Raw genomic sequence first — 20,011 nt, 5'->3', positions numbered from 1 at the left:
GCATCAACATCCACTTCAACAACAACATCCTCCACTGGTTGTTTATGCGTGTCGTTGTGTACTTCCACAGTCTTGCCTTCTTCTGCAACTGTGCTGTCTTCATCATCGCTATACACTTCCGTTGTAACTTCCGCAGGACTGGATTGATCAGTCTCAGTCAAATCACCAGACGTATCAGTCTCAGTGGAATCTCTAAAATTCGACTGATTCCTGCAATTCGAAGCATCCTTATTCAACCCACGTTTCACATTCGGCTCATATGGAAACTGATTTTCATGAAACTTCACATCTCTCAACACCAGAAATTGTCTTATGTCTAAATCGTAAGCTTGCCACGCCTTCTTACCAAATGGATAGCCAAGAAATACACATCTCCTTCCTCTACACAAAAATTTATCTCCTTTACTGCTTTGATCATGCACATAGCACAAGCATCCAAACACCTTCAACTGATTATATGGTGGTTGCTTTCCAAACAAAATTTCATAAGGAGTTTTATTGTTTAGAATAGGTGTAGTGTATGATTAATTAAGTGTGCCGCGGTCAGTGCACATTCTCCCCAAAATCGTATTGGTAAACTTGCTTGAAATCTCAAAGCCCTTGCCACATTAATTATATGCTGGTGTTTTCTTTCAACTCTTCCATTCTGTTGAGGATTACCTACACACGAAGTCTCAAAGACTATCCCATTAGTCTTAAAATAACCACGCAATGCATTAAATTCAGTTCCATTATCACTTCTAACAATTTTGACTTCTTTGTTAAACTATCGTTTTACTAAAGCAACAAAATCACGAAATATTGATTCAACCTCAGTTTTGTATTTAAGTAAATAAATCCACACACCTCTTGAAAAATCATCTACTATTGTCAGAAAATATTGAGCTCCACTTGTTGAATGTATCTTATAAGGACCCCATAAATCAATATGAACTAACTCAAAAATACAATTGGATTTACTCAAATTACTAGAAAAACTACATCTACGATGCTTTGCTCGTGGACAAATATCACAAGCATCATTATTCTTCTTTATTAACCTACTCACTCCTTGTAACTTTTGTAATACTTTCTCTGAAGGATGTCCCATACGTTGATGCCACAGCTCATATGTATCTTCACTTACAGCCATAACTTCCACTTGAGGCACACCACAGAAAATATATAGTCCACCTTGTCTCTCAGCCACTCCAATCATCCTCCTCGTCAACCGGTCCTGTATAGGACATAAACTGTTAGTACATTGGATAATACATCTCATCTCATCAATGAGTTGTGTAACTGAAATTAAGTTACAGGTTATCTGAGGTACGTAAAGAACATTATCAAGTCTCATTCCACCAGTAAGAATCACAGATCCTATTTTCTCAGAGTGCACATATTTTCCATCAGGCAATCCAACTGAACATGCCTTAATATATCTTACGTTAACCATGTCAAGAAGTTCACACGTGACATGAGTTGTTGCTCCTGTGTCAACAATCCAGGATGTTTCTTTCTTTTTACCTTGTAGATGAGAACTGGTCTTTCGTGAGTTTAAATACTCCATCACCTGTTGAACCTGTGCAGCTGTAACTCCTACCAATCCTGATCCATCAGATGTTGACGCACCACTTGTTTGATTTGCAGCTGATATATGCAAGTTATGTGCATGAACGGTGTTACCACCTTGTCCTCTGCCACCTCTTCCGTTTGCATTCCCAGCACCAGTACGTCCACGTCCTCTTCCTACAGTTCTACCTCCTCTTCCATTCTTTGTTCTGTCTCCCCACCATTCAGGGTATCCAATTATTTTAAAACAGCCATCATCAGAGTGTCCTTGTCTGCTGCAATGTTTGCAGTATTTGGTTGGATCATAGGTGTTGAGAAGATGTTGATCAGCTTGCACCTTGAAATCCATGACATTCTCTTGTACGTCTGAAGTAACACCTCCATCTCCGATTCTCAGACGTTCTGAGTTGACAATCGCCTGGTATGCAACATCTATTGATGGCAGTGGATCCCTAGCTAACAGTTGTTCACGCAAAGAACTGTAGACAGAATCCAGGCCAATAAGAAAGTAATGCAATAAATCTTCTTCTCTTAACACACTTACCTGAGTCGCAATATTACACGCGCACAGTCCACACTTGCACTGAGGTATCTTCATATAAGTCACCATCTCATCCCATATTTTGTTCAATCTTCCATAATATACAGCAACTCCCTCCGTTTTCTTTTGTTTGCAATCACTCAAGGATGCCTTTAGTTGACATATTCTGGTTCCACTCACAACACAGAATATTTTCTTCAAGTGTGTCCACAATAGACTTGCATCATCATAGTCTCCAAGAGTTGATCTAACTGAAGCTTCCAACGTATTACTGATCCATGAAACTAACACTGAGTGAACTGCAATCCATTCTTCCAACTGATCTGGTTCTACAGGTTGTTTGATTGTTCCATCAACAAAACCGAATTTTCTATTGGATATCAATGACCTTCTCATGGCTCTAGCCCATTCATCATAGTTAGTTCCTTTTAGAACAATCGGTGTGATGATTATTCCCGGTCCATCACTAGATCCCAGATGATATACTGGGTTCTTCTTCTGCGTGTCATATTCAATCATCTTTCCTTTTGATGATTCTACTTCTTCAACCATCTTTAGGGTTTGAACAGTTTCGTGTTTTTTTTTTTTAGGGTTTAGGTATCGTAACTGGCTCTTGATGCCATGTCAAGAATTACTCAATATTTCGGTCTTCCTTTCTCATTAATAAATTAACTATTTATACAAGACCAATACTTGGGACTCAAGAATCAAAACCTTTCCTAATACGTTTCTAAGACTGTCTTGAGACCTACTCTACGGGTCTCAAGAATAGACACCGACCCAATGGGTCTTGTTTATGGAATCTTCCATATCAGTCTCAGTTTCTGCACCATTCCATATCGGTCTCAGTTACGTGTCTTAATAGCTTCACTATTAAACAAGGTGGTTAACTATGGAATCAATGATGAAAAGATTAGAAGTAGGCCTGTCAATATATGTCCGATATCCGGAATCCGTTTCCGATTATTCGAGATCCTATAGGATTTTATCCGTTTTATCGGATATCGGATAAAAAAAATTATCGGATATTTCTTCCTTAACCTATCTATATCGGATTAGGCTATATCCGTTTGGTTAACATCCGATATCCGATAGAATTAGGGGTATAATTGTAATTTCATATATTAATCGATTATCACTGCCTGGATTGAGTGGATTCAGTTGAGAACCGAGTCATTTTTTTCGTTTTCTTTTTTTCCTTCTCTTCTCTTCTCAGTTCTCAATCGATCACTCTCTGTCTCTCCCGATCAATCACTCACTCAGTTGCTTTGCTTATCAATCAGACAATCACTCACCCGTTCAATCAGGTACTTCTATTTCCATATTCGATTTTTGTGTTCGATTTTCATGAAATTAGGGATTTGTGGTTTCTGTCTTGCAAAAAATTTTAGGGTATGATGAAATTAGAGAAAGATTTGAGATGGGTTTATTCTTAAATAAGAATATGAGGCCTAACAATCTGAGATTATGAAAGTTTATGAAAGTTTTATGGAAATAGGGAAACTGATGAATATCTTTTGATGTGAGCTTTCTTCTAATTTTTGGTTTTTGAATTTTAGATGTTGGATGGATATAGGGTTTTTAGTAGTTTAGATCGATTATTGTATGATTTTCCCTTCTTTTTTTTTGATTTGAGAAAAGTGAATTAGGGGTTCAGCAAATGCATCATAGAGATTTTTAGAATAATTAGGGGAATGTGATTATGTGACCACTGTTCTTGAAAATGATTTGGTAATGTTGTATCATACACATGATAGTATTGGATGAACTAGGGACTAGGGAACAAAGACTAAGCTTTCAGTGTCTTTTCTTTAAGCTGGTATTATTAGTGCTCTGTAGCATTGATGCTTGAGAGTTTCATGTGTCTTAGTTTCCCTCTTTGTATGATTCCTGCTCAAATTAAATTAGTGAAACTGGATACAGAAATCTAGCTTAGTAGCTTTTACTTCTAGTTAGCTATAGTGAAAATATCTTTTGTAACTTACTGTTTTATTTCTTGTGTCCTTCCACTGCCTTCTAGCTTATGATACAATATCCTTCTCACCCTATGGGCATCTACATTTCAATACAGGAAATTGCAAAAATGTTTAAAAAACCAGCCAAGGGAAAGACAGTTGCAACCTCAAAGTCAACCCCTTTGCCTCAAACTACATCAAATGCTATCATTTCCAGGGATGGTTCACAATCACAAAGTGTTCAAGCTTCAGCAATTGGCTCAACAGAACCAGAAGAAAACCCAACTGATGATAACATCAACATGCCAAGCTCTCATACAGGTGGCTCAGGTGATGAAGATAGAGAAGATGGTGAGGATCCACTGATAACTGCTCTGAAGAAAAGCTTAGATCAACAAGGTCACCAGTGTGGGATGAATTTGAAAGGGACTGTAAAGTAAGATACAACAGTAAAAAGAATGCGAGGGAAGCTGTTGTACTAGGTACATGCCATCATTGCAAGAAGATAGTTGATGCTGGTAGTCTCAGTGGTACTACAAGGTTGTCTAATCATCTAAAGATTTGCCGAGACAGACCACAGAACAAGGCTGGACAACAACAGATTGCTACTTCACTGAAAACAGCAGGTAACAAAGCTTTAAAACTAGCTAATTGGAAGTATGATCCTGCTATTTCTAGGGAATACATGATTAAAATGATTGCTAAGCATGATTACCCTCTGAACATGGCTCAACATTTTTACTTTAGAATGTATTGCAAGTCTTTGAACCCTGCTGCTAAGATCATGAGTAGAAACACAACTAGAAGTGATTTGATGAAGTTTTTTCATGAACAAAAACAAGAATTACAGTTAGTATTGGATAAGTTGACTTCTAGATGTAGTCTTACAACTGATATGTGGACTGCTAAGCATACTAAAGATGGGTATTGTTGTGTGACATGCCACTACATAGATGATGAATGGAATTTGGTTAAGAAAACATTAGCTTATATTGTAGTGCCATCACCACACACAGGAGATGTTCTCACAGAATGTATCAAAACTTGTACTCTTGAATGGAACATAGATAGGAAATTCCTTGCTTTAACTGCTGATAATGATGCTGCCAATGGTGTTATGATGAGAAACTTGATTTCGTGGCTAAAGAGTAAGAATTGTCTAGTTCTTGATGGGGAATTGTTTCACATGAGGTGTGCCAACCACATTCTTCATTTGGTTGTCCTAGATGGTATGAAAGTTGCTGCTAAGTTTGTGCAATCAATTAGAGATTGTGTTAAGTATGTTAAAGCTTCACAAGCTAGGAAAGAGAGGTTTGAATTGGCTATGTCACAGGTTAGGTTGTCTGGAAAGGAAGTTAGTCTAGACGTGGACACTCGATGGAACTCAGTTTTTGTTATGCTTAAGAATGCAATCGGGGTGAGAAAAGGGTTTGAAAGATTAGCTGTCCTTGATCATGAATTCGACTGTATACCAAGTGAAGATGAGTGGGAACAAGGGGTAGTTATTTGTAGGTGTTTAGAGGTGTTTAATGATGTTTCTACCAGGTTTGCAGGGATGAAGTATCCAACTGCGAATCTGTACTATAATGGGGTCTATGAAGTTCACAAGTGCATCAAACAATGGGAAGGAAGTGATTATGAGTATATCAGACAAATGGGGTTGAAGATGAGAGAGAAGTTCGATGCGTATTGGCTCGAAAGTAATTTGGTTATGGGCATCGGTGTTGTGTTAGATCCTAGATACAAGGCAAGATGGGTAGAGTTTCGTTATAAGAAGTTGTATGGAACTGGCTATGCAGTTGAGTATAACAAATTCAAAGAACAATTGACATCTCTTTTCAATGCGTATGATTCACAAAACTCAAATGCAGATGAACACTATTTTGGTGGCCGCAGCTCTGTCTCTAGCTCAAGTGTGATGGATTCAGACAATCCAGATGAATTATGTGATCCTGAATATGTTGAGTTTATGATGGAGAACATTGACTTTGAGGTGCAGAAATCTGAGTTGGACAAGTATTTAGAAGAACCAATGCTTAGCAAAGGCTCACCAAAAGATGAGTATTTATTTGAAATCTTGAGTTGGTGGAAGCTAAATGCACCTAAGTACCCAACTCTTGCAAAGATGGCAAGAGATGTCTTGGCTATCCCAGTCACCAGTGTGGCATCCGAATCAATGTTCAGTGCAGGTGGTAGAGTGCTTACAACACACAGAGCTTCATTAGATCCAGAGGTTGTTGAAGCATTGTTATGCTTAAGCGATTGGTTGCCAGATTTCATTTGTGATGAAGGTAAACATTTTTTTCTTCTTAAACTCAGTGCATAGTTCCTATAATCCTATTATTACTACTTAGACAATTGTTGTGTATCTTATTCTATCTGAATGTTGACTTGTTAATTGTTATAATGCAGATATGGAAATTTTGGAAACCGAAGACGAATGAAGACAAGAGAGACCCTGTTTGAATATCTGTTAAGTTTTTACTTTCTTTAGCATTTCTGCATTTGCTTGTGCTTCTTTTCATGTATGTGTGTGAGTAAGAGACTTACATTCAGATGAAGACAATTCAGATGCCATCTTATGAGTATTGTTTCCAAGTTTTATGTATGACAGTATGAGAATAATTTCACCTTTACAGATTTTTTTGTTACTAACGGATATTATCGGATAAATATCCGTTATCCGATAGCTTAACCTATCGGATATCGATATCTGATTTTGATATCCTATAGGATATTCTCGGATATCGAATATCCGATAGTTCTTAACCTGTCGGATATCGGATATCCAGATATCCGACGGATATTCTTCCATTGACAGCCCTAATTAGAAGTGCTATGGAATCAAGGACAAAGAAGCCTGTTATTATTCCTGCTGCTGACGAGGCCACAGGAGTTGCGAGGAAAGATTTAGGTGCGGAGTCAGATTTGCGAGTCAGACGAAAACAGACATTGATGTGAGTATCCAGCCGTTGGCTTAGTCAGCCAAGCAAGTCAAGTGTTCGATCAAAAATCAAACCACCCTGTAAGCAGTAAATATGGTATGCGGCATAGCCTTGCTAATTGCTATCCAAAGTGTTGCTTGCTCCCCACAACTGTCACTGGCCCAATAGCTTCTTGATTTTTGAAAGACAAATGGGAAGTGTTCCTTGAACATCATGAGCACCTCAAAAACTCTTCTCAAAAAACTCGCTCTCCCTGCCTTCACCTGCAAACCAAAGAAAACATTTTTATCTCCTGAAAACACCATCAAATTGTTGAAGATCTCAGCTGATAACAGAAACTTAAAACTCGGTAAAATCATCCACACCCAGTTGATTATATCTAATCAATGTAAAGAACTGAACTTGACCGAAACTAATTGTCTTATCAATTTTTATGCCAAATGTGGCGAGGTTTCAGTAGCTCGTAGGTTGTTCGATCAAATGCCTGAAAGAAATGTAGTTTCTTTTAATGCTTTGATGACTGGTTATTTGCATAAACAACTTCCTTTAGAGGTTTTGGAATTGTTTAAAAGTATGGATACATGGGAGTTACAACCGAATGAATATATTTTTGCTACAGTTCTTGCGTCGTGTTCTGATGTTAGAGCATTGGATGAAGGTAAACAATGTCATGGTCACGTTTTGAAATCTGGATTAGTTTTTCATCTGTACGTGAAAAATGCTCTTATTGATATGTATTCAAGGTGCTCTGATATTGAAGGGGCAGTGAGAGTTCTTAAGACGGTTCCTGGATTCGATATTCTTTCGTATAATTCTATCATTAATGGGTTTTTAGAGAATGGACATTTGAATGAGGGATTGGAAATTTTGAGAGAAATGGTGGATGGGTATTTGGTGCTGGATAGTTTCACTTATGTTACTGTTCTTGGACTTTGTGCCGGTTTGAAATATTTGAAGTTGGGCATGCAAATTCACAGTCAAATCTTGATGAGGGAAGTAGAAATTGATGGTTTTGTTGGTAGCTCCCTTATAGACATGTATGGGAGATGCGGTAAGCTTTTGTATGCAAAAAGTACTTTTTGTGGCTTGAAGAAACGGAATGTGGTACATTGGACGTCAATGATGGCAGCTTATGCTCAAAATGGGTGTTTCGAGGATACGTTAATTTTATTTCTAAAAATGGAGCTTGCAGGTGTTCTGCCTAATGAATTCACGTTTGCTGTTATGTTGAATTCCTGTGCTGGGTTATCTGCTTTAAGGAGTGGAGATTTGTTTAATTCACGTGCTGAAAAGTGTGGATTTAAGGCTCATTTAATTGTTGGGAATGCTCTAATCAACATGTATTCGAAGAGTGGTAGTATTGAAGATGCTCAGCGAGTTTTCCTGGATATGGGTAACCGAAACAATGTAACATGGAATGCAATGATATCTGGGTATGCTCATCATGGACTCGGCAGGCAAGCTCTTGTTGTATTTCAACAAATGATAGCATCTTTTTGTGTCCCCGACTACATAACTTTTGTTGGAGTACTATCAGCTTGTGGTCATTTGGGTCTTGTGGATGAAGGTTTCTATTATTTGAACACTTTAATGGGTAAATATAGAGTCGTGCCTGGGATGGAACACTATACTTGCATAATTAGACTTCTCGGAAGAGCGGGGTTACTTGATGAAGCTGAGAAGTTCATGAAATCTACCCCTGTCCAGTGGGATGTGGTTGCTTGGCGTACTTTGCTCAGCGCTTGTCATGTTCACCAAAATATTAGTCTAGGGAAGAAAATTGCAGATATATTACGAGGGTTGGATTCCAATGATGTTGCAACATACATTTTGTTGTGTAATATGTATGCCAAGGCAAAGCGGTGGGATGAAGTTGCAAATATTAAAAAGCTGCTAAGAGGAAGAGGGATAAAGAAAGAACCTGGGGTTAGCTGGATACAGGTAAAGAATAAAACCCACGTTTTTGTTTCTGAAGACAAGAAGCATTTGGAGTCCAAAAAGATCCATCAGAAAGTAGACGAACTGATAACTCAGATAAAAATGTTGGGCTACGTGCCTGACATTGGTATTGTGCTTCATGATGTTGGAGATGAACAAAAGGAAGAGCATCTTAGTTACCACAGTGAGAAGCTGCTATAGCTTTTGCTGTAATAAACACACCCTCAGGAGCACCAATCCATGTGATTAAGAATCTTAGGATGTGTGATGATTGTCATACTGCAGTCAAACTTATTGCACAGGTCACTGAAAGGAAGATAGTTGTAAGAGATGCAAACAGGTTCCATTGTTTTGAAAGGGGAATTTGTTCCTGTGGGGATTACTGGTGACAACTCAAGAATAGCAGAGAGGCCAGGCAGGTATCTGTTGAGAAGCCATCGCACTTAGATGCTGTCCAGGTATATCTACACTATTATTCTTGCATCCAGATTTCCAATTTGTATTTCTTTTATGGCACCAAAAACATTTTCTTTTGGTCTTTCAGGTCACAGATACCGGAGAGCATGCATGCCTGAAAACATACTGTTGGGCACTTCAACATATTTCTGTTGGCTTATATAGGTAATACAACTCACTCATAAGTATAAATTATGACATTTCAGATCAGTATTCTCTACAATATAGCCAAGACTTTGAGTTTCTCCTAGGGATAGTTTGCTTATTCTTCTAAGTTTTCTCGCTTCTAGATTTGCTGAACGTAACAGAAGTAGATGCGATATGAGAGAAGGAGGGGAGCCAACATTCACTCTTCTATTGAGTGTTTGGAAGAAAATTTAAGCAGCCAAAAATTTTTGTCGAGTATATTATTGAAGGTACTAAATCACTTTTATGGGATGGCTTGCTTGTTGATTGTCGCTATAAAATTGAGGAAGTCTTGCAACATTGAACAATTGCAAATATTACAATGCTGTATCAGTGTTATTTATCTTCTTTCATGTGGTAAATCTAGGATCCCCATTATCAAGCAAATGTGGATGGTTGCATTCAGTACCATGGTCGAAATCTGGTTCCTAAAAATTAAGATGGTTTTTGAAAATGGGGTTCCCTCAATTTCTAAGATAAAGAACAGAGTGATTCAGTTAACTCATGAAGGGAGTATAAGATTGAAGGGGAACATGTGAAACTCTACTTAAGATCTACAAATCCTTAAGATTTTTAGAAATTCAATGTAGGCATGTTAAAGTTATCAAAGCTGTGCAATGCTTTTTCAGATTACCTCTTCTGCCTCTCTTGTTGCTGTGTTTTGATGGAGCCTTGAGAGGAATTCCTGGACTGCCTGTTTATGGATATATTTGCAGAAATTGTCAGGGGGATTCTATCTGTTCTGACGCTGACTGCCTGGTTACGGATATATTTGCAGAAATTGTCAGGGAGATATATTTCTGTAATTACATTGCAGAAATCAATGCTATTGTTGAAGCCATTAAATGGGTTGTAGAGCGTGGAAGATTGAATTTCCTTATTCAGTCAGATTCTACAGCTGCTATTAAAGCTTTTATTACAAGGAAAATTCCACGGATTGTGCTGGCTATAGATGGTCATGACTAGAAACTGTGCTTCAATTTTTGGAATTTAGATATGAGTTCAGAGAAATAAAGGTGTCCGTCCAAGAAAGGTGTTCGATTAAATAAAGTCAGGTGCCCAGACCTGCCTCTTTCTTTTTTGTCTAGGATGGAGCGGCCATCTGAATCATAAATTATATTCTGTCAATATTTTTACAGTTTAATGTTGGTTATTTGGTAGTGAAATTTTATTGATTTAGCAAAAACCACAAATATCAGTGTTATTTATCAGGTAATCTCTGTTTCGATGTACAGCAGAAAACTAGTGGATGGAAAGGAATTTGGGAAAATTTTTGATGTGGGAGAATATTGGATGTGGGCGTGTAGGACTAATGAGGTGCTGCCACTTGTATACTTTTTTAACCATTTTTTTACCAAATAAGTATCAGTCTTTCTACTCCAACTATACCCTTCCAAAAATCGGTCTAGTCAATTAAGAGAATAATACATTTCCTAAATTAATGTGAATGTAGTTTCCTAATCAATAAAAAGTCTTGCATCCTTAATTAACGTTGACTACTTGCAAACTAAAAGTAAGAAAATAAAGAACGAGATCTTATTCGGTTGTAACTTTTTTTTTGTGTGTTTACAGAATGGGAGAGCAAGAGAAGTTGTATCCATTTGATTTGAATGAATCTAGTTATCTAGATGAGGTTGTTCGGGATGGAGCGCAAGAGAAGCATTATTCAGTTTATTCGAATGAAATTGGTTGTCCAAGCGAAGTTATGGTGACATAAAATGGCTATGATGTGGTTGTTCGGACTAATCCCGAAGACATTACTGTTATTGAGGAGGCTACGGGAGATGATATCACTATGATTGGGAAAATATTTAAGTCGGAAGATGATGCATATGAATTTTATAATGTTTATGCAAGAAGTGTCGGTTTTAGCGTGAGGAAACGTTGGGCTTCGAAAAGAAAAGTAGACAAAAAAATTATTGGAAGGACATTTTTTTGCTCATGTGAAGGCCAGCGGGAAAAACATACAAGAGGAACACCAACTAAACCTCGGGGAGTGACGAGAACAGGTTGTATGGCAAGAATGCAAATTAAAATCAATGACAATGAAAACTATTATGTTGTGGAATTTCTGGACGATCATAACCATGAGCTTGCATCTTCAGATAAGGTGCATTTTTTGCGATCACAAAGAAAGATACTACCTGCTCAAGCTACTTTAATAAACAATATGATTTCCAGCGGATTTGGAGCAACTAGGATTTTCTCGTATATGAGCGAAGAAGCAGGAGGGCCACAAAATCTTAATTTTACTCAAGAAGACTGTACTAATTTGGTGCAAGGAAAACGCATTGAATGGATGAAAGCCGGAGATGCACAACTTCTTTTAGACTACTTCCAAGCGAAGCAAAAAGAAAATAAGTCTTTTTTTTACACTATTCAACCTGACGAAGAAGACCGTATTATGAATATTTTCTGGTGCGATGCAAAATCTAGGCTAGATTATAGTGCATTTGGAGATGTTGTGTGTTTTGACACTACATTCAAAACCAATGGTTATGACTTTCCATTTGCACCAATCGTTGGGGTGAACAATCATGGTCAGACTATACTATTTGGAAGTGCTTTATTAAAGGATGAGAGTACACGTTCATTCGTATGGTTCTTTGAAACATTCCTCACAGTAATGGAAGGAAAAGAGATGAAAACTATATTTACTGATCAGGCTAGCCAGATTGCCAACGCAATTAAACAGGTATTCCCTAATGCTCATCATCGTCTCTGCTTATGGCATATTTTCCAAAATGTTGCGAAACACTTATCACATATTTTTGGCATTCATGAATCATTTTTAAGTGATTTTAGAAAATGTATTTATGATTATGAGACTGAATATGAGTTTCTATCAAGCTGGGAACAACTGCTTGAAAAATATGAGTTGAAGGATAACAAATGGTTGAACAAGTTATTCAAGTTACGTGAAAAATGGGCACAAGTATATGGCAGAGAGCATTTTTGCGCTGGTATGACAACCACTCAAAGAAGTGAGAGCATAAATAATTACTTCAAAAAATATTTCAAGAAGAAACAAATTCTTCGAGAGTTTGTAGGTCAATTTGATAAAGCAGTTGCTGCTCGGCGCGAAAAAGCCAAAAAAGCAGATTACAAATCTATGGCAACGAAACCAAACTTGACGTCAGTATGGGAAGTAGAAGAAAAATCATCTAAAATATATACTAGTAAGATTTTCAATGAATTCCAGATGCAAGTTAAGAGGCTCATTGACCTTGAATTCAAAATTGATAGTGATGACGTAACAACTAGCATATACAAAGTATCATCCTATATTGGAAAACGAGCACCTCGCACGGTACGTATCACTTCCTCTACCCTTACATTCCAGTGTAGCAGCAAAAAGTTTGAGTTCTTTGGCATATTATGTGCGCATATTTTGAAAGTACTGCGCCATTTGAAGATTTCCGATCTTCCATCAGAATACTACTTGAAAAGGTGGACGAAAGATGCATCAAATGGTATAGTTATTGATTCTCAAGGAAATAGTTTAATGGTTGATTGTGATCCATCTTTATCAGCACGTTATAGTGAGTTGTCACACTTAGCGTTATCTATAGCTACAACAGGTTGTATAAATGAGGAAGCAAGTATATTTGTAAAACAGGCGTTGTTGCGGGTTCTTGAAGAGACAAAATCTCTTTCGACAGCCCAGCCTAATAACGTTGGAGTTGATCGCGAAAAGAATTTGCTTGAAATAAGCGATGAAGATGAAGATCTTCCACAGGGGAACACAACACTAAAAGATCCCATTCGAAAGAAAACAATAGGGAGTCTTCTGCGAGACATAAAGATCCTATGGAGGTGGGGAAAAGGGGAAAGAAGGGGAAAAAAGGAAAAATGACTAAGAACAAAAAATGATTAGTTGTTTCCAAAATTTACAACATTTTTTACATTTGATTGCTACTTCCATTCATCTATATTTTTTCGTAACGTTATTCATGGAGATGCTTTCTATTCACTTTATTACGTGGTGGATATCAAACTCTTTTTTTTTACACATTATTATGCTCGATGGGACGATGTCATTGTGTATCACTTGTTTTTATTTAAATTTATAGGAGACTCTTGTTTATAAGTTTCTTGTTTCACACCCAAGCTAATATCCAATGTCCATCGAGCAATAGGTGGTCCTGATGATTGGGATACCTCCAAAGTATGAATAAGCTCAATGCTGTTATTGGAACTAGCAGCCGTAAACGCTCTCAGTCAGCACGTTCGTCGTCACCGCCTATGACACAATGGGGTGAACAAAGGCCTCAAAAGATATTTTCGTGTTGCTCTCCCATTCTGTAAACACACACAAAAAAAATTACAACCGAATAAGATCTCGTTCTTTATTTTCTTATTTTTAGTTTGCAAGTAGTCAACGTTAATTAAGGATGCAAGACTTTTTATTGATTAGGAAACTACATTCACATTAATTTAGGAAATGTATTATTTTCTTAATTGACTAGAGAGATTTTGGAAAGGGTATAGTTGGAGTAGAAAGACTAGTACTTATTTAGTAAAAAAACTGTTAAAAAAGTATACAAGTGGCAGCACCTCATTAGTCCCACACGCCCACATCCAATATTCTCCCACATCAAGCTTTTTGCTCTTCAGCCTCAAGAGTCATAATATACTTGTAAGTGCATCATGTCTTCTTTCGTTGTTAATCATAATAAATTGAAATGGCTTCTAATATGCGAAAAATCGTGGTGATTTTCAATTGAATGCATTAATCTAATCTACTTCATTCATATAATAAATCAACAAATATGTCGACTTCCTTTGCTAGAGGAAGAAAAAATAGATAGTCTTGCTTTGGTTACAGAAAAAAAAGGGATCAGCAAAAACTGGTCTCCATTAATTTCACAAACTCATTAAAATCTATCCTTCCATCACTGTTGTCATCAAATCTTCTGATCATTATATTGCAATTCTCCAATGTTGATCCTTCTCTGGTTCCCAAAGCAGACAGAACCTTCTGCAATTCAGTTGCATCAATGAACCCATCCCTGTTCTCATCAAACACATCGAAAGCTCCCCTCACCTCGTCGACACTCGGCTCTCTCTCCTCAAACAAACCAAGTAATTCATCCAAACCCAATCTCTCCTTAATCTTTTCACCGTCTAAACTGCACGTAAGCCTCATCTTATGCATCACCATCTCCACATCTTCTCTGCTTAGCTTTCCATCATCTTCTTTTTCCTCTTCTTCGCCTTCCTTCTCATGAATAGTACTTAACTTCTGATTGACCAATTCAGACGCAAAGCTTCTCTTCTCATACTGACTCTTCGATTTTTCGAAGAAGCATAAGAAACTTGAATAAAACTTTTGAATTTTAACAACCCACTTGAGGATTCCATGGAATACAAGAACCTCAAGGAGGGAAGATATTGAAATACCAGATGACAAGGTGTTGGCTGATGTTTTCTCCATTGTAAGATTACGTAGAACAATCAAATTTATATCAAAGTTGAACCTAATCAGCAGCTAACTCTAATAGATGGCTCTGTTAGAAAGAATCAAGGAATGAATGTGTTTGTTCAAAGGGGTACTGGGTATATGTAGGCAGTGTTGAAGCCATCTAAATATGGAATTTCAAAGGAAAGAGCGGTCCTGGTGATGCAAGGAAAGTCTCTTGTGAAAGTGATGGAAGCATAGTGTGGTCATTGGAAGGAAGGAGTTTTTTATGTTTTTGTATGGAAACAGAGAAGTTTGCTGCAGATGTATTTGGAGTTAGTCTACCAAAAATTGCGTTTTCTTGAGCATGAATCATTGACTAGGAAGAAGAATCTTTTATTGGGTTACCTACTTTGTACTTTCTTCTATATTTTGGAATTCCGCTGGATTTTCACTTGTTTGTTTTTTTCTGTTCTGCCAGGTCTTTGTTGGCTACTTCCAGGAAAGTGGAGTCATATCTTAGTGGGAAGTCAAGCGTAACACTTAAAAGATTTCTATACGTGCCACAGCGCACTATGGGTTTTGCAATGAGAAAATCAGTCTAGTAATCCTGAGAAAGATGGATTTGTGAATCCTCTCCGATTAAAACAAGCTAATTTGCATTACTTGCTCTAAAGATCGATAACGGGCAAAACATCCCCCTACTGTTCACTTTACCGTCTTTCCCAGTTATATTTTTCTTACTTCATCGACAAATCCAAGTTGGATCTTCTGATCAACTCTAGTGGATACAAAAGAGTGAAGAACCGGCAATGAATACGTCAGAGGGACTCAAAAACTTCATCGTCCACTAAAGACTCCTATAAGAATTTAGACTATATTTGGGAGCCAACTGCTAGGGAAGCTAAATGACTGAAATCAGTGAAGTCGGAATCCGGTCAATGATCCGTAGTGAATGGAATTTACAACTTCGGCAAGAAACCGGGTGGCCGAATATCGTCTTAATTTACCGGCACCGGCTGCCCCATCACTACCACAGTCTTTTTCTTTTCGTATTGGGAACGAACCGGCCATGATTAGACTGGCCGGAAAGTTGACCAGTGGTGCTGAAATAGAAATCCTAATAATTAACCTTGATTTTGTCTCGGACCCACTTCATATGTCTAAGATTAGCCTGTGAGCCCCCACGTCGGATTTTGAGTGAGGACCATCTTTGTGGGTCCCACATCAGCTGTCGACGTCCCCCGAAATACAAAAATGATGTGTATACTCCCATTCCCTTCCCCGCCTATATGTCACGCAGGTATTGGTTAAATCCAATAATAATGGACTCCCTACTAATTTCAATCTAGGGATTAAGGGTTAAGAACAATACCATCTAATGGGGGAAGGGAATGGGAGAAATGAGTGGGGGAAGTGTAGCAGCTTCGGACGGAGTATATGTGCCACGGAAGCCTTGCCGCCTTGGTGAGAAATGTCGTACAAAGTTAATGAGTAAAACTAGCTCTCTTTGAGTCGTGGGTTAATCACTAACCAACAAAATAATGGAATTAAGATATCTGACATCAATAATAATGTTTCCAGAAACTGTATTTTTGGTAAGCAAATGTTTCATAACGAAATTGACATACCAAGAGAAAAATGTGGTTATTTATGATGATCGGTAGTTTTCAATAGATGATATGTAAAAATTTGTGAGTGAAATGAAGAACAATTTTATTGATATTTGAACAGTGAGAAAACTGTTACAACGTACTGTCTTTTATACAAAGATAAAGCTGCTGAAATAAAGGAAACAGACGGGTTCTGTTAAGACAGCCTGTAATGATCAGACAGACACATGTGTGAACAATACACTTACATTATTCACACAACACATTTACATTACTCATTCTCACAGTCCCCCTCAAGCTTATACTGGTTGTTCTGCAGAAGCAATGTAAGCAATCTTAAGAAATCCAAAACTGACTAACTCCCGTATGAAGTGATAATTTACCTCCACATGCTTTGTTCTAGCATGAAAAACAGGATTGCAAGCTAAGCTATTAGTTGATGTGTTATCACAGTAGAGCATACAAGGATGATGAATGGAAGTACCAAGTTCATGAAGCAAGAAAGAGATCCAAACAACTTCAGCAGCAGCAACATCCATGGATTTGTATTCTGCTTCAGCTGATGATCTAGAGATTGTAGGTTGTTTCTTGGAAGACTAAAAATAATAGAAGAACCGAAAAATGTTCAAAACGCTGAAGTTGACCTCCTGGTATCAGGACACCCTGCCCAATCTGAATCAGCATAGACAATTATTGAAGACATATCTCCAGCAGCAAGAGTAATTCCTGAACCTATAGTACCTTTTAAGTATCTGAATATCCTCTTAACAAGCAATAGTGTTCAGATGTAGGTGCATGCATAAATTGGGATACATATGTAACTGTAAAACAAATATATGGTCTTGTCATAGTCAAATATTGCAATCCTCCAACCATACTTCTATAACCAGTCACATCAGTAAGAAGAACTCCAGCAGATAATGAAATTCTTGGACCTTGAAGCACTAGAGTTATATCTGTCTTACAATGCATCATATCAAATTTCCGAAGCATATCAATAGTGTATTTCTTCTGAGTAAGAAGTAATTTCTGTGAATCATCCATAAAAGTAGCTTCAATGCCTAAGAAGTAGTGAAGAGTGCCTAAATCATTTATTGGATATACCTTCTGAAGAAATTCAATGATTGTAGAACTCAACTGACTTGAAGAAGCAACCAAGATAATATCATCCGCATAAAGTGATAGAACTGACATAGTGTCATCATGCTGATATGCAAACATGGAGTGATCACAAGATGATCTGAAAAATCCAAATTCAAACAAAGTCCCACAAAACCTCTCAAACCAATCCTTTGGTGCTTGTTTAAGTCCATATAGACTTCTATTCAATTTGCACACATAATCTAGCTTGGTAGGATGAATGAAGCCTTTAGGTTGATCCATATACACATCTTCAGTGAGAAATCCATGCAAAAATACATTACTCACATCTAATTATCTCACAGTCCAACCTCTAGATAAATCAATAGTTAAAACAATTCTTATTGTTGGTGCTTTTACCACAGGACTAAATGTCTCAAAATAATCAATTCCATCTTTTGGATTATATCCTTTTGCTACCAACCTAGCTTTGAATCTATCTACTGTACCATCAGGTTTGAAATTTATCTTATAAGCCCATTTACATCCTAAGACATTGTAGGTAGGATATGATTTTACTAAAGTCCAAGTACCAGCTTCTTGTAAACAAGTATGTTCATTGTGCATTGCTTGTACAAAGTCTGGATTCTTAGCTGCAGTTTTATATGTGTTAGGTTCTGTAACAGAAGCTACGTAAGCAGTAAAGGCTAAATGTATAGGATACCCGGCAGTGGAGTAAGACATAAAATCATGATCCAAAGTCTTGGGATTGAACACTCCTGTTTTTGACCTTGTAGTTGTTGGTTGTAGTACATTAGGGATAGAGGGAGAAGCAGTTGTATAAGTATCTTCAAAATAGACTGACTGATCTTGAGAAATATTATCAGAAGTAGAAGATAAATCTGAAGAAGAACTAATATCTTGTAGAGACTCATGTGTTGTAACAGAAGTACTTGAAGTTGTCTTGAAAGGAAAATTATTTTCATCAAAATTCACATGAACTGAGATATAAGTATTGTTGGTAGATAAATCATAGCACTTATAACCTTTGTGAAGTGGGCTATATCCCAAAAAAACACATTGAGTAGACTTGAGACTCAACTTGTCTTTTCTATAAGGTTCTAAATTTGGAAAACAACTGCAACCAACACTCTTAGAAATGAATAGTCTGGAGTGAATTAAACAACACTTCCTAAGGTGAATTTAAAATGAAGAACCTTTGTAGGAAGCCTATTAATAATATAAGTGGCAGTAAGAAATGAATCATACCAGAAAGACTTAGGTAGATTTGCTTGAAAAGCCATTGTATTACCCATCTCTGTGATATGCCTGTGTTTACGTTCGGCTAGCCCATTTTGCTGATGAAGGTAAGGACAAGATACTCTGTATATATTTTCATTATCATCTAGAAAAGTCTTGAACTGACCTTTCACTAGTTCAAGAGCATTTTCACACTGAAAGAACTTGATAGAAGTATTCAAAACATTCTCAGAACTATTCTTAAAATGTTGAAAACAAGAAAGACTTTCTGATCTACTCTTCATACCTGGAGTAGTCATCAATGAATATGATATAATACTTGAAGCCAAGAGTAATAGCAACTGGGCTGGTCCCCATATATCTGAATGAACCAAATACAATGGTGAAGTAGTAACTCTCTTGAACAAAGTTAAAGGTAGCTTATGATTCTTCCCCATCTGACAAGCTTTACATAAACAAGAAGAAGTAGTAGCTCCCAACTGGATAGAAGAAGTAGAAGCAATATTTCCTAGAACCAAATCAGAAGTATGACCCAATCTTTGATGCCACAGAGTTTTATCATCATTCTTAGTAGAAGCAGCAAAAGCAAAAGAAGTCAATCCTTTCATTGGATACATATCATATTATATGTGTCCCTCAGCAAGAACTTTCCTAGTGTGCACATTTAATTTCATATCCCCACTCAAAGAACTTAACAAAGACCTTATTATCCTTTGTAAACTTAGCAATAGACAACAAATTTTGCTTACTAGTGGGAACATAGAGCACATCATCTAAATGAAATTGACTAGAGTTTGTATCAAGAATAATAATGCCATTCTTCTCAATGGGTAACATAGTACCATCCCCAACCATCACCTTATTAGAACCATCATAAGTTTTAGGATCCACAAACAATTGTTGATCTTTAGTCATATGACTAGTTGCAGCAAAATCAGGTAACCAAACAGATGTCACATTCATATCAGAAGTAGAAGTAACTGGGTGTGATTAAGTAGCTGCAAAATCTTTTAGGAGTGAATTGGAAGCACCACCACTAGTTGAAGGGTCTGAGTTATTAGATGTACTTGGGTTACCAGAATTTT

At 37.2% G+C, this 20,011-nt stretch overlaps 2 protein-coding genes and 1 pseudogene across 2 annotated transcripts; 2 read left to right on the top strand and 1 right to left on the bottom strand.

Annotated features, from left to right (window-relative positions):
* Positions 1–7,149: 7,149 nt before the first annotated feature.
* LOC113315018 lies at positions 7,150–10,738 on the top strand (annotated as a pseudogene).
* Positions 10,739–11,367: 629 nt separating this feature from the next.
* On the top strand, positions 11,368–13,428 carry LOC113315534 (protein FAR1-RELATED SEQUENCE 5-like). The gene has a single exon (XM_026563801.1). The coding sequence runs from the start codon at positions 11,368–11,370 to the stop codon at positions 13,426–13,428; it is 2,061 nt and encodes a 686-aa protein (XP_026419586.1).
* An 867-nt stretch (positions 13,429–14,295) lies between these two features.
* LOC113319591 (probable calcium-binding protein CML45) lies at positions 14,296–15,105 on the bottom strand. The gene has a single exon (XM_026567843.1). The coding sequence runs from the start codon at positions 15,007–15,009 to the stop codon at positions 14,413–14,415; it is 597 nt and encodes a 198-aa protein (XP_026423628.1). The 5' UTR covers positions 15,010–15,105; the 3' UTR covers positions 14,296–14,412.
* Between the last annotated feature and the right edge of the window lie 4,906 nt (positions 15,106–20,011).

This window comes from Papaver somniferum, chromosome 10 (assembly GCF_003573695.1).
Source record: "Papaver somniferum cultivar HN1 chromosome 10, ASM357369v1, whole genome shotgun sequence".
NCBI classification, from domain to species: domain Eukaryota; kingdom Viridiplantae; phylum Streptophyta; class Magnoliopsida; order Ranunculales; family Papaveraceae; genus Papaver; species Papaver somniferum.
This window is presented reverse-complemented; position numbering and strand designations above follow the sequence as displayed.

Excerpts from the sequence above, each read along its gene's own strand:
- LOC113319591 (XM_026567843.1), bottom strand. The coding sequence starts at position 15,009 with ATGGAGAAAACATCAGCCAACACCTTGTCATCTGGTATTTCAATATCT.
- LOC113315534 (XM_026563801.1), top strand. The coding sequence starts at position 11,368 with ATGATTGGGAAAATATTTAAGTCGGAAGATGATGCATATGAATTTTAT.